Here is a 13302-nt window from a genome sequence, read left to right on the forward strand (position 1 = left end):
CAGGTGGAACAGTCATCGAAACAAATTCACCAAAATGTATATGCCTTGACAAGCGGTCTCTCCTCAATTTGCCCCTGTCAAACGGCAGATCTGTTTACCGCTGATAATCTTATCAGATTCGAAATTGACTCATCATCCTGTCTCCGCAAATCTCCATCTTTTTGACTCATCACCCGGAGATGTAAATGAAAGCTAATCTGAGCCATCATCCATTCGGTTTTGCAGGGCTGAAGATCCGTGAAGTGATGATCAACGTGTCGCGTCAGCAGGTGGAGGACTTTCACGGCCCGGAGGATTACTGGTGTCTGTGCGTCGCCTGGAGCCACCTGGGCACCTCCAAGAGCCGCAAGGCGAGCGTCCGGATCGCCTGTAAGCCCCGCCACGTCTCTTTGATTCTGTGCTGACCCAGCTGTGTCTGAAAAAAAAAACACTCTTTCCTTGTCAAACACCATGATAATCAATGCTTTTAAGGTCACACATGTAACAGCACACAATTTAATGTCGCTTCCTAATGGTTCTGTATTTTGTTTTTCCTCAATGCTGAATTTTCTTTGTCTTTTCTCAGACCTGAGAAAGAACTTTGAGCAGGACCCCCAGGGCACCGAGGTGCCTCTGAACGGCATGATTGTTCTGCACTGTCGTCCCCCAGAGGGAGTGCCGGTGGCTGAGGTGAGGGCTGCTTGCACTTCAAAGAAGCATTTTACCCCGTTTTGGCTTGAGAGCAGCTGTTATCTGTCTGGTTTACTCATAGCTGTCATGAGACAATACGCCTTTGCTCCACAACTTCAGGTTCTCAAAGACACATCTGCACCTTACATTTCAGTTCAGAGGGTTTGAAAGTTATAGGTTATAAGCCGAGTTACGTTTTTTTAAGCTTCGGTGTCCATGATAGACATTAATTAGATAGTGGAGGGGGATTATTTGTGTGTCTGTGAATGTCGAGGTGCAATGCAAAAACTACTCACATCCCGTACGCCTTCTTGCAATTTACCACCTTAAAATGAGAAACAGCAAAGATGTACTGGGATTTTGTGTGATAGAGTAACACAGGGCGGTTTATAATTTGGGGCTTTCAAATGAAAACCTGAAAATGATGGTTTGCTTTTGTGTTCAGTCCTTCTCAGTAGATGTTTTGTAAATACCTCTTTTGCTGCAATTACCGCTGTAAGTTCTTTGAAATAAATACTGTTTACTAGCTTTGAATACTAAAGACTGATATTTTTGCCTATTGTTTGCTGGAGTTCAGGTAAACTAAACGGCTATTATTAGATATGAGTCGGAGCTTCGATTGGGCCATTCTAACATAGCAGGGACGTGCTGGGAGTTAAACCAAGGAGTGGAGGCCTGGTAGTCAGAACACGGCTTGTGTCCTGGGAAGACTGCAGGTTCCCTAGTTCAAATCCCTCAGACTGCCACATTGGGTCCCTGAGCAAGAGCCTTAGCTCCAAAATGCTCTCCGGGCGCTGCACCGTGGCAGCCCACTGCTTCTTAAGGATGGGTTAAATGCTGAATATAAATTGAAACGTATGTTGCAATGACTAAAGATGACTATTATTACTGCAGGCTCTGTAAATGGGGTTGCTGTTTGTGAAGGTTTTACATAGACCAGCCAAAAATATATTCTTAATTTATTACAAAAATACAAAAATTATTCAAAAATTATAAATTGGGAGTCCCAAAAACTGAGGTCAATATAACAAACTATAACTCAGGTAGTAATACAAAGAACTCAAGCACAAAACTGACCTAACAAACAAGACATGATGGGGAACGTTTTTTTTTTTTTTTTTTTTTTTTTTGATGGGGAACTTAAATAGTGGCTGATCAGACCACTGCTATTTCACACACAGGGGTAATTAAACACACAAGAACTTAAACAAATACTAGTCAACACATTACTAAATCTTTAAATTGAATAAATATTACTTTTTAACTAAGTTACAAAAAGAAGAAACATTAAAGAAATGATAAAATTAAATAAACTAAAGGCCAAATTTCCCCTCCCCCTGCCAAACAAATGGAACGACCCGCTGAGGAAGCTTGACAGCCATAGGACATCAGCTGGAGCTCATCTGTATGATGATTTCAGCAGCAGGTCCAGAGGAAACTGATAACTCAAAAGAAATTAATTTGTTGCATTTAACAAAAAATACAAGAGAACTGACAAATAAAGTTAACTAAATGTGTGCACTGCAAATAGTTAACTAAAGAGTCAGACTAATGAAAACAATTTTAAAGATAAGAATCTAAACTACTCAAATCAACATGTAAAGTAATATTAAGGAAGAACAGAAACCCATTACCCTTCCTGCCTCTGTGTGACAGTTGGGACAGCTGTCACACTGTCGTACTGGAAGGTAAACCTTCTTCCTAGTTTGAAGTCTTTTGGCACCTCAAACAGTTTTCCGCTGCTAGAAAAGCCTCCCCAAAGCCTGATCCTGCCACCACTACGCTTCACCTAAGGGATGGTGTGCTCAGAGTGATTTGCAGTGTAGGTTACCAGCCACAAACTATTTTTTTTTTCATGTTATCTCAAAAGTTAGCTTTTGATGTTCTCTGACCAAATCAACCTCTTCCACGTGTTTGCTGTGTCTCCTGCATGTTTTATATCATGCTAAAAAATACAGGTTTCTTCCAACAATGGCTTTCTACCTGCCACTCTTCTATAAAGGTCAGATCGGTGGAGAGCACAGCGAGCGTAATAGTCACCTTATCAACAGATCCTCCTCCCTGAGCCGTGGATCTCTTAGTCACCTTGAGCTTCTTGTCTGACGAATGCTGTTCTCGTGCTGCCTCTCAGTTTAACCGGACGTCATGTCTTGGTAGTTTTTGCTCCATGCTCATTTGTTCTATACTTGTTCCATTTTTGGATGATGGATAAAATAGAGTGCCATAATACACTAACCTGACCCTGCTATGAAATTTCAATCTAACTTTCCCCCTGACCTGTCTGCTGTGTTCCTTGGTCCTGATGACGTTGTCTGTTAACTAATGTTCTCTGGCAAGTTTCTGAGGCCTTCACAGAGCGCCTGACATTAAATTACCTACAGCTGTTCTCCAGCCTCTGAAGGAAATTGGATGTACTAGATTCTCTATACAGGTAAAGGAGTAAAGGGAGGTGACAACTGTAGCAGAACGAATCACATTTTTATTCGTAAATTATAACAAATACCAAATATCATTTGCCTTCCGCTTCACAAATGTTTATCACCTGTGCTGCTCTGTCACATTAATTTCCAAAAATAATATTGAACATTGTATTGGTTGTAATGTGGCAAAATGTATGAAAATAAGAGGAACTGTCTCTTTTTTTATTTTATTTTTTAATTTTCTGTCATAAAGGTGTGCATGGCAAGGACATCTATTAATTTCCCTCCCGTTCTATTATTCTAAGGACGTGTGTGTGTGTGTGTGCGTGATGTGCACGTGTGTGTGTTTCATCGTGTGAGAAAAGAAATCTGCTCTTTTTAATGTTTACTACTATGAATATAAAATGAGGCTCACGCGGACAGTCTTGTTGAGTGGTGAGTGGCGCTGCTCTCTGATGCTGTGTTCCTCCATGCAGAGGCTCAGCAGGGAAATATGTCAATATCAAAGTCCGTGTGCCCACTCATCTGAAGCTTTCCATTTACTAAAAGACACAAGCCTGTGATCTGTACAAAGACTAAACCTCGATCCCTTCAAATTTAAAAAAACGCAACATCTGAAGCAGCAAGCCTTTACATATGCTGACCACAAGGTTAATATTGTTGAATTGCTAAAACATTTTGGTAACATTAGTGTACACATGGGTTCTCACACATGTGAGCTATTTTTTCATATTTAGCATCTACCATTTAAATAGAAACCTTTGGTGACCAAATTTGTTTCCTATAGTGCTTAGCTGAGCATTTCGGTTCTCACTTGTTTTAAATCTGACTCTTCTAGTAATATCCTGGTGCTGATATCAGAGCTTTGTTCAACAGTCAAACAATGACTTGATTGCCAAACTTAAGTGAGAAGTAACAATTGTAGCTGAGATGAGAAAATTTAGTAGCAACCTGTGGTATGTTAAGCCTAATCAGGAGAGATAAATGTCCAAACAGAAATTCGGTGATCAGATGAATCTTCATGGCCTTTAAATCAAAGCAACTGTGACGTTCTACTGGTTTTAATTTATTTCTGAGGCTCTGTACAATATTTTTTTTGGTGAAAACTGAAAGGTTTTGTTGAAATTTACCGTTCACTGTCCAAATTTTAATGGATAACCACTGTGTGTAAAGAGCCTCAGTTTGCATCTTGAATGGCTGTCACAAACATGTTTCTTTTTCCAGCCTGTTCCTTTAGAGCTTGATTACTGACTATCTCTAAATTACAGTTCTTGATCTGTGTCACTTTAATTTGCTTTAATTTGAGCTACAGTTTGTTTTATCATTTCTCTCTGTCTATTTTAAAACAGTAGGCAACAAATATCTACTATGACTTCGATCGTAATTTTAAGTTTAGCATTATCAATGTAGAAGGAAGTATTAGTAAAAGTAGAAACACCATGTGCCCAACATCCAGTACCCATGTTCGCAAAGAATCCTAAAGTTACTAAAAGTAGCACTTAGTGACGGCATTTTAGGACAAATCTTATAAATCTCTAATATTCTTAAAATTTCCTTTCTTTCACAAAGCATCTTAGGCCTTAAGAGAGCTCCTAAAGTGAAAAAATGTTAGTAGTAGTGAGGAGAACTTTTAGCCTAAGATTGTCTTAAGCAGGAGGATGGTGGAAACAGAGAGAGCTGATTTGCTGATCCACCACCTAAACAGTGGAAGAATGAGCACATTAATGTCTTTAACAATCATACTATCTATGACTATTAATACATTGATCAGATAATCTTTATTTACCCCAAAGGGGAAAACTGATTAGTTTCAGTGGCCTGACATGTTAAAGGTGCAGCTCAAGTAATGGAATTGTATCAAGGACAAATGAATAATAAGAAAAATATAAAATAATTGTGAATAGAAAGTAGAAAATAAGAAAATATATATAGTACAGAGGAATGTTTCTATTATTGACAGACTGTAAAATGCTCTCAATAAAACACATTTTAGAAGAGTTGAAAAAAGTCAGAAAAAATATACACATGAATACAAACTCTAGATAAGAAAAAGTACAATAATATCCACTCTCTCTCATCCTCTGGGGAAGATGTACAAGAGGTGAGAAAGTATTTTCTGTGTTGTACATGATGCTGTCAGTGGTCTAAATGGTCATCTCAACATTCACTTGCGTGATGCCATCTCCTTAGAGACTGGCTTTTGATTGGTTGCACGGAGTGCTTGTGACATTCCTTGCTAGTGTGTAAAAGCAGAGAAAAATATACATTGATCTGCGGAAATGCACTTTAAAGTGTGCCTGTTTGCACCATGATCCTAACACCAATTTACATTTCAACACTCCTCTATTCTCCTGCCAGAGCTGTGTGGACAGAGGTGCAACTCCTGTATACAGTTGAGTTTTCTCCACCTTTTTTCTCCATTTTATGTTGTTGTTGTTTTTTTGCCAAATACAACTGCTTTATACAAACAGGCAATCCCAGTAAAATGCTGACAGGTGAGTGCACATTAATATCAAATAGATGAAGTAGTAAAATTACCAGTATGGTTAGTAAACCCATCCATCCATCCATTTTCCAAACCGCTTTATCCCTCATGGGGTCGCGGGGGGTGCTGGTGCCTATCTCCAGCGTTCACTGGGCTGGTTAGTAAACATTATGAGCAAATCAATTGAATGATGAGGATGTAAATAAGGTACAATCAAACATTTTGGTTCTGTGTGAAAATTATTTAATTTTGTTAATTTTGTCATCATCATGTGACACATTTCTTAATCCAGTCTAATCGGTTAATTTCGCTCCATTGATTATAGGAGCACATTTGCATAGATTTTTGTTTGTTTGTTTGTTTTGTTCTTGTATCAACTAATCACAGCTCTTAAAAGACAGTGTCACACCTAGTAAAATGGTCAGCCACACCTCCAGATAAAAATGTCTGTTGTACTCAGAGTCGCTCTCAGCAGATATCTGAATCACTCTGAGGCTAAAACTCTGTGGGAGGAATTTGTAGCCTAAGATAGGAGCTCTCTGATAGAATCTTTGTGAATACGGGCACTGGTTCTTTCTGTAAAAGTGAGAATCTTCAACAAATAGTTTTGCTACGGGCTAGTAAATTGTATTATTGACCTATACTGAAAGTAGTACAGTTCCAATAAAAACAATCAATTGTTTTATGTTGCATAACAGGATTGCATTTTAGTTAGCTACATGGAAGGATAGCAAGGACACTCTGTAAACATGTCTAACACATGTCTAAATTAGCAAATCGGTCACAAACAGGCTCTCATCAGACTGGAGCACCCTTGTTCACATGTTTACTGCGTCCCCTACAAGGCTTATGGCAAACTGCAAAAAAGACTTCTTAAGGCTTTTTTTCTACAATGCCTCTTCATTACTGCTCTTCAATCAAATATAAAAGCTAGATTTGTGGAGGGGACATCTAACTGTTGATATTCAGTGCTGTGCAAAGTATTCACACCCCTTGGTATTATTTCATATTGTGCTGCCTCTCAACCCAGAATTAAAATGGATTGTTTGAGTTTGCGTGGTTTTATTTACAGGACATTTTCTTTCATATTTTCAAACAACAAAATAGCAAGAAACTTTAGCCTGTATATCTGTTCATGAGTCTCTATGACTTCACCACATCTGCCCCCTGTACATTTTGCTCATTCCTCAATGCAAAACTGGTCCAGCTCATGTTCATGTTGGATGTTTTTCACTTGTGAACAGCGATCTTCAAGTCTAACCACAGACTCTCAATTGGATTGAAGTCTGAACTTTGACTAGGCGTTTCCGACACATTTAAATGTTTCCCCTAAAGCTATAGTTGGTAATCCTATTCAGAAACACTTTTTGTTATACTGGGTGAAATAATCCTTCCATCCTGAAAGTAGTTAATACATTACGTATTCAGAAAAAGGAGATTAAAAAAAATACTATCTCTGTGGGAGCCGCAGGCTTGTAAATAGTCTAACCAAACCAACTTAGACAATTTTGTGCAAATCCATCACATAAAATAAAGTTAGAACATTTAAACTGCAGATTGGAATTTAACAAAGCATAAATAATGCCAAGAGTTAAATACTTTTGCAAGGCACTGTTATTCGCCCACCTGAGCTGTCGATCTCTGCAGCTCCTGCACAGTAACCATGTGCCTTTATGTCAGTTTAGATGGTTAGCCAAAAACAAGGACATATACATCACAAACAATTCAACTTTGTAGGCTTTTCTCTGAACTTCATTTCGTTCCACTGATCGGTGATTCCTGTAAAAGTCTCTAAAGATCACAGGTTTTAACACTTTATATTTAGTCGTTTGCTTCGTAAACATGAAATCTATCAGAATACGATTATTCAGTCCTGGTTTTGTCGTCGTTCTCTCTTGGCAGAGGAGGACATGCTGACAAAGACAACCAAAGCTATTAATGTTTTGTTCAGAAAGCAGCAGAAGAGTTAACCAATTATATTTTAATTAGGAGTGAGTTGAGCCCAAGGCTGTCTTCAGAGACCAACATTTTTCTTGCATGTACTTAACTCAAAGCAGCGCAGTCGGTGCACAAAGCACACGCTTAGGATCACAGCGCTGCCTTTCTTTACTAAGAAAGTATATTGCAAAGTCACATTATATGCAGGTCAAAATGTGTCACCTTATTCATATGAATTTAAAGCAAATACATAAAGAATGTTATAGAATGACAGAAGAAAGCCGCCCAAGGAAGATGGAAGTGAACATGGACAGCAGTACATGTATCACAGATTATAGCAAAAAAAAAATTCCTATGGAGAATTTTTTAACACAAATATATCCAACTTCTGCAGTCGTAGTATGCCCATTTTATAATTGGATTTTTTAAATTTTGTTGAGTTATTTAACACACTGCTGACTTTTGTTTCTTGTAACACCATTGACTTTATTAAGCATACATTCAGGCTCTAATTAGGTGGTACCTGGGGAGGAAGAAAAGACTTTAGGATGGTATCATAGGTAGGTGAGTATATTTAAGTGTAGTGAGGGTGAGTAATGGCTTACAGGTTTCAGGAGAGGAAATGTTGCTGATGGGAGTCCTGATGATTCCAGAGGAGAGTATCTTGGGTGGAGAGCTCGAGATTGGCTCGGGGCAGCTTGAGGAGGTCTCTCTTTGAAGCTGAATGGACGGAAACATAGGAGGGAAGGCAGACAGGTGTTTAGCTGAGAGGAGCAAGAGCTGCGGAGGATAACCACGGAGCAGATGAGACTCCAGTTAGATTTATTTCAACAGAAAAAGTTGCTTTAGAAATAAAATCTCTCTGGTGATAATCTGGGAAGCACAGAGAAAACTCCAGGTAAGTATCTCTAAGGTTAGTAATGGAAAGGAGGCTTGACTTTATCACTATGGTTGATCTTCAGCCGAAGAATGGTTTTCTCACAGGTCCTTAAATCCACAGCAGCCTAATCAGGTGATTGCAGTCAGTCCCGCCCACTGATAGAAACCTACAGCTCAATGAAAGTAATCAAGCACACTCACTCACAAACTCCAGAACAAGGACAGCATTGCCTTGTGACGGAGCAACTTGTCCCGCAACTTGTCCAAGATGCACTCCGCCTCTCATCTGTTGACCACAACAGATTGGCACCCATCACCCCTTGACCTGTAGGGTTAGGCAGATAGGAAGTGAATGGATGTAAAGGTAAACATAACAAGGATTCTTTTTTTAGTATTTCACTTTTATGAAGATATAAGCAGTTTGATTGCTGCTGGATATACTAACCTAGAAATGGTGCAACAAAGTCTGAGCTGATCGATACCTAATAACACCAATGACTCAATGTTGCTATCTACACTCATTATAAACAATAAACTTGATGCCTTCCTAAAGCATCTATACCATATGAACTCTGCCAGGAGAGGCGAGCATTAACTGTGTAAGCAGCCTGCAGGTCGATAGTAACTGGAGGACCAAAAGACTAATTGCAGCAAAAGGTGGGTATGCAAAGTATTGACTCAAGGGGAACTGAATACAAATGCACCATACTTCAGATTTTCTTTTTTTTTTAAATATTGATAATCATGTATCCCCTCCCTTCCACTTTTCTATGATATCCTAGTTTCTGTTGGCCTATCACATAAAATACTAGTAAATGTACCAAAGTTCAAGGGATATGAATTCTTTTTCAAGGCAATGTATAATACAAAATAAACACAGTTATAATTCACTCTGTGATTTCTAGGGATATGGAAACATCCATTAAGACTTTTACAAACTTAAGTACTCTGCAGAAACCTGTCCAATAAATATATGTATAATAAATAAGTGTGGTTTACAAAAATGCAAGATAGCCACAGAATTCTCAAGAGGCAGCAGTGGCCTTTAACCCTTCTAACATGTGGCCCTATTCATTAATTCATTAACTAATCTGAACATTTTTATTTTCCTTGCATTATTAGTTCTGCATTGTGGTTTTACTAAAACTTCAAATTGGGAATGAACGGAGCGCTAAAAGTTATCAACAGGTTCCATAAATATGTAAAAGTGTGTGTCCCTTGCTCTATGCACGACTGTGTGTGTGTGTTTGTATGTGATGAATCATTTAGCACTCAGAAATGGAGCACTGGTGTACCACGACTTTCCCCCGTGCATTGTGGTCATCAAATAGGCACTTCCTCATGCATTCATTAATGCGACTGTGGATAACAAAGAGAATGGTGTTAGTAAATAATGCAGTGACAAATCCAGCACCCTCCATTAGTCACACCTAGACGGAAATTACTGGCACCCAGAAGCAGAAATGGACTTTTCTCTTTTTGTGACATTAGTCATTGTTAGGAGGTTAAAGCCGTTTTTGTGGGCAGCACTGTGGAATTTTCCCTCAGTGCGAAGCTGGAGCTTAAATTTTAAGGAATTGAGGTCATGACGCCGGGTGATCTTCTGTATTAAATGCTGTTTGTGTTCTGAGGCATGTTTATTTTGGTCATGACATTTGCTTAAAGCTTTCACAGTCCTTCCACTGGCAACACATCCTCAGAGAGCTTTCATGTTGGTTATGTTGAAGAAATCACAACACTTTTTTTTTTTTTTTTTGTCAGTTGACAAGATGCAAATGAAATAAGTTCCGACTTTGTACTGTATGCTGTTTCAACGCGAGCACCAGCCGACTATCCAGCTTGAAATCCCCTTACGTTCCCTCTCTTTTCAAGTTGTCAGAGGCAGCATGCACAGCGAAAGAGGAAAAACTTTATCCGCGTCTTGCTGTAACCAAACCATGCGGGAGTTTGCTGGGCTGCTGTGCGGGATGTTAATGAACACCAGAGAGCGACACATTATCTGTCCCAGCAGTGTTAGAAGCAATAATCTGTACACACTGTAAGTCAGACCACAGAGAATCGATCATAGCAAAACAGCTTAAGTCTTCTGCACTTTAATAGTGACACGAGTTTAAACCGGATCCTCTTTTTATAGACAGAGCAGTTTTCAGTGTGATTATTTTCCCAGCCATGTTAAACTTTAACTGGCACAGAGATATACAGACCCCTTGCTCATATAAAGGCGTTTATTATTGTTTGTTTCTTCTACACTGCTGCTGTGATTCTGCTTTCATCCAGTTACCTGACACCCAAAAGCCTACTAAACTGCAGTGGAAAAGTATTTGTATCTCGTCAACTTTTTAAATTTCCTTTGTGCCAGACCAACCAACACATAGTGTTGGACAGTTGTGAAGTGAAAAGAAGAGGATGTCAGTCATCCATTCATCCATCCATCCACCCATCCATCCATTGGGCTCTGCTTGGTTTACATGTGTTTTGTGGTTGTAGAGAAAGCTTACACCTCTGTCTCCCAAGGAATTTTTGTGGTGGGTGCTGCAGGAGTACTAGGAGGAGTACTTCTCTTCTTGATGCTCTTGAGGGTAATGTGGTCGTTGTTTAGATGATGCAAGAGCTTTTTTCACATCAGCAAACAGGCTTAAATCGGAGCCAACCGGACTTAAGCTCAGTTTTTCTGAAAACGTTTCAGCACCTATCCAGGAGTTTCTCGCCCCTGGTTGCAATGACCCGGATAACTGAGAATTTGCGCAGGCATATTTCCACATCCTCAGCACAAAGTCAAGCTTCTGACAACTGTGTGTTGGACTGCCCCTTGTTCCCGATCACATTCTTGGTTTTTATGGACAGAATCACTAGGCGGAGTTGTGGAGAGTGTTGTGCAATTCTGCACTGTTTTAGGTTATTTAATGTTTAATAAATAACTCTCGGTCTGTTAGGTATTGTCCAGTGAATATCAGCTCAAACAGCTGATATTAGGACAATAGTCGAAAGGAATGATTCAAGCACTGGCGTTCTTTTAACAGCAAACTCTGTGCACATATAGAATAAATAAGAGAAGAGAAGACAACTTCTCTTCAAGTACAAACATTTATTAACAGTAATAAAATAAACACCCAGAGAACACCACTATAGAATGCTGTTTTTCTGAATTAACATTATATTTCAATCAACAAATCCTCGCTACTAGGCTAGTGAAACTTAACTAAACATGAAAAGAAGCTAATGAACTATGTACACACAAAAGAAACAAAAGACAAATACAATGGTTGAAAATCATCAACAGAATGATTCAGTGAATCATGGTTCACTGCAGATCCAAGTTAGAGAACCACAGTTCACCTTAAAGAATGTGGAATGAGGTTAAATTAGCTTAACTAATTTAGAACATTTGATATGTGTCAACCCATTCACAATGCAAATCTTGAGTTAAACAAAACAACATAATAACATTTTAAAGAATGATTTGCTTAGTAAAATCAATCTCTTTTGGACATTGAGTTTTATTAATGCAGTTATTCTTCCGGGAAGCTAGGGGACGCCGTATCAATTGGACACTTAATAGGTTAACCCTAAAGTTATACAAAACACCATTAAATCGACATTAATGTTCCATATTAATGCGGTATTAACACTCATAGAACTATCGAATGCTGGCGGAGTGAAACGAAAACAAGCATTATGTTTAAAACAAACCATAGTTGCCTTTACTCGGTGGTAGCACTAATGTTATCCAGGAAACTAATAGCACTATGCTAGCAGACATTCAGCGCTAATATAAAATACTTTTCAGTTCAATTTGGTCGTAATGAGCAGACCGGACAACACAAACATTAATATCCCATCAGTGTATAAAACCATGATGGAAAAATGTTTGTCATAATCGTAAAACTCGTAACCCCACAGCTTTCTACTGAGTCAGGAATGCACACTGCAATTTCAGATGTTCATTATTTGAATAAACGTTGGTGGGCCAGCCCAAATATCAAGGTGCCTCAAGAGGATTTAGCCTACTGAGCTTGTCAGTTTTCCTGTAGACTTAGATATATAGCTACAAATGTTTCTAACAGAATTTCAGTGGTAAGGGAATCGGCCTTTTTTTGTAATATTGCTCTATAAAGAACGATCAAGTTCCACTTCCTTGGTGCCGGTAAAAGTCTCAAATTTCTTTGTGGCTTCCAATTTAGTTTGAGGTTTCCTCATGGCTTGATTGCACGGCTTGAGAACCGTAGGATGTCATCTTTGCTTTTTGCGGATTCAATTCAATCAATTCAATTTTATTTGCACAGCGCCAATTCACAAAACGTCATCTCAAAGCACTTTACGAAGTCAAGTTCAATCAAATCATACAGATGATACGGTTCTGTTGGCATCCTCAGACCATGAACTCCAGCAGGCACTGAAGTGGTTTTTATCAGAATGTTAAGCAGCCAGGAAGAGAATCAGTTCTAAGTCTTCTAAGTGGTTGTAAGTGTGAGGCCATGGCTCTAGCCCTAGATGAACTGCTCCAGTTGGAGTCTTTTCTTGGTGATGGTAGAATGGAACATGAGATGGAGGTATCTGAAGTAATGTGGCCATTACTCTGATCTATTGTGTGTTGAACCTCTAAATGTACCCATCCATGTACGTTCCAGCCAAGAAAACCTCCAAAGGGAGGCGTCCATCCCTAGAGTCAGCTCACCTGGCTTCCTCCAAGGATGCCTACCATTGGAGCTTTTCTGGGCACATCCTACTGGGAGACGGCCCTAAAGCAAAGCCAGAACTGTCTTCCTGCAAATACAGCAATTACGCCTCCAGGTCTTTTGGGGCACGTCTCCACCTTGAGACCCAAATTTGTGCTCTTTTTTTTTTTTGTTAGATGAAGCTCACACAGGCTAATTAAAATGCAACTGCAACCATTTTTAAGTTATGCCAGAA

The 13302-nt window shown here is 39.1% G+C and overlaps 1 protein-coding gene across 4 annotated transcripts in view; it reads left to right on the forward strand.

The window, feature by feature from the left end:
• Positions 1-228: 228 nt before the first annotated feature.
• Positions 229-13302, forward strand: part of LOC105928334 (netrin receptor UNC5D) — an 86101-nt gene continuing 73027 nt past the window's right edge. For all 4 annotated transcript variants that reach the window (XM_036140444.1, XM_036140446.1, XM_036140445.1 and 1 more), the window contains exons 1-2: positions 229-369; positions 566-669. In XM_036140444.1, the coding sequence (XP_035996337.1) occupies positions 246-369; positions 566-669 (228 nt within the window). In that variant the 5' untranslated portion in view covers positions 229-245. The remainder of the gene's footprint in view (positions 370-565; positions 670-13302) is intronic.

Source organism: Fundulus heteroclitus, chromosome 8 (genome assembly GCF_011125445.2).
Source record: "Fundulus heteroclitus isolate FHET01 chromosome 8, MU-UCD_Fhet_4.1, whole genome shotgun sequence".
Lineage (NCBI taxonomy): Eukaryota > Metazoa > Chordata > Actinopteri > Cyprinodontiformes > Fundulidae > Fundulus > Fundulus heteroclitus.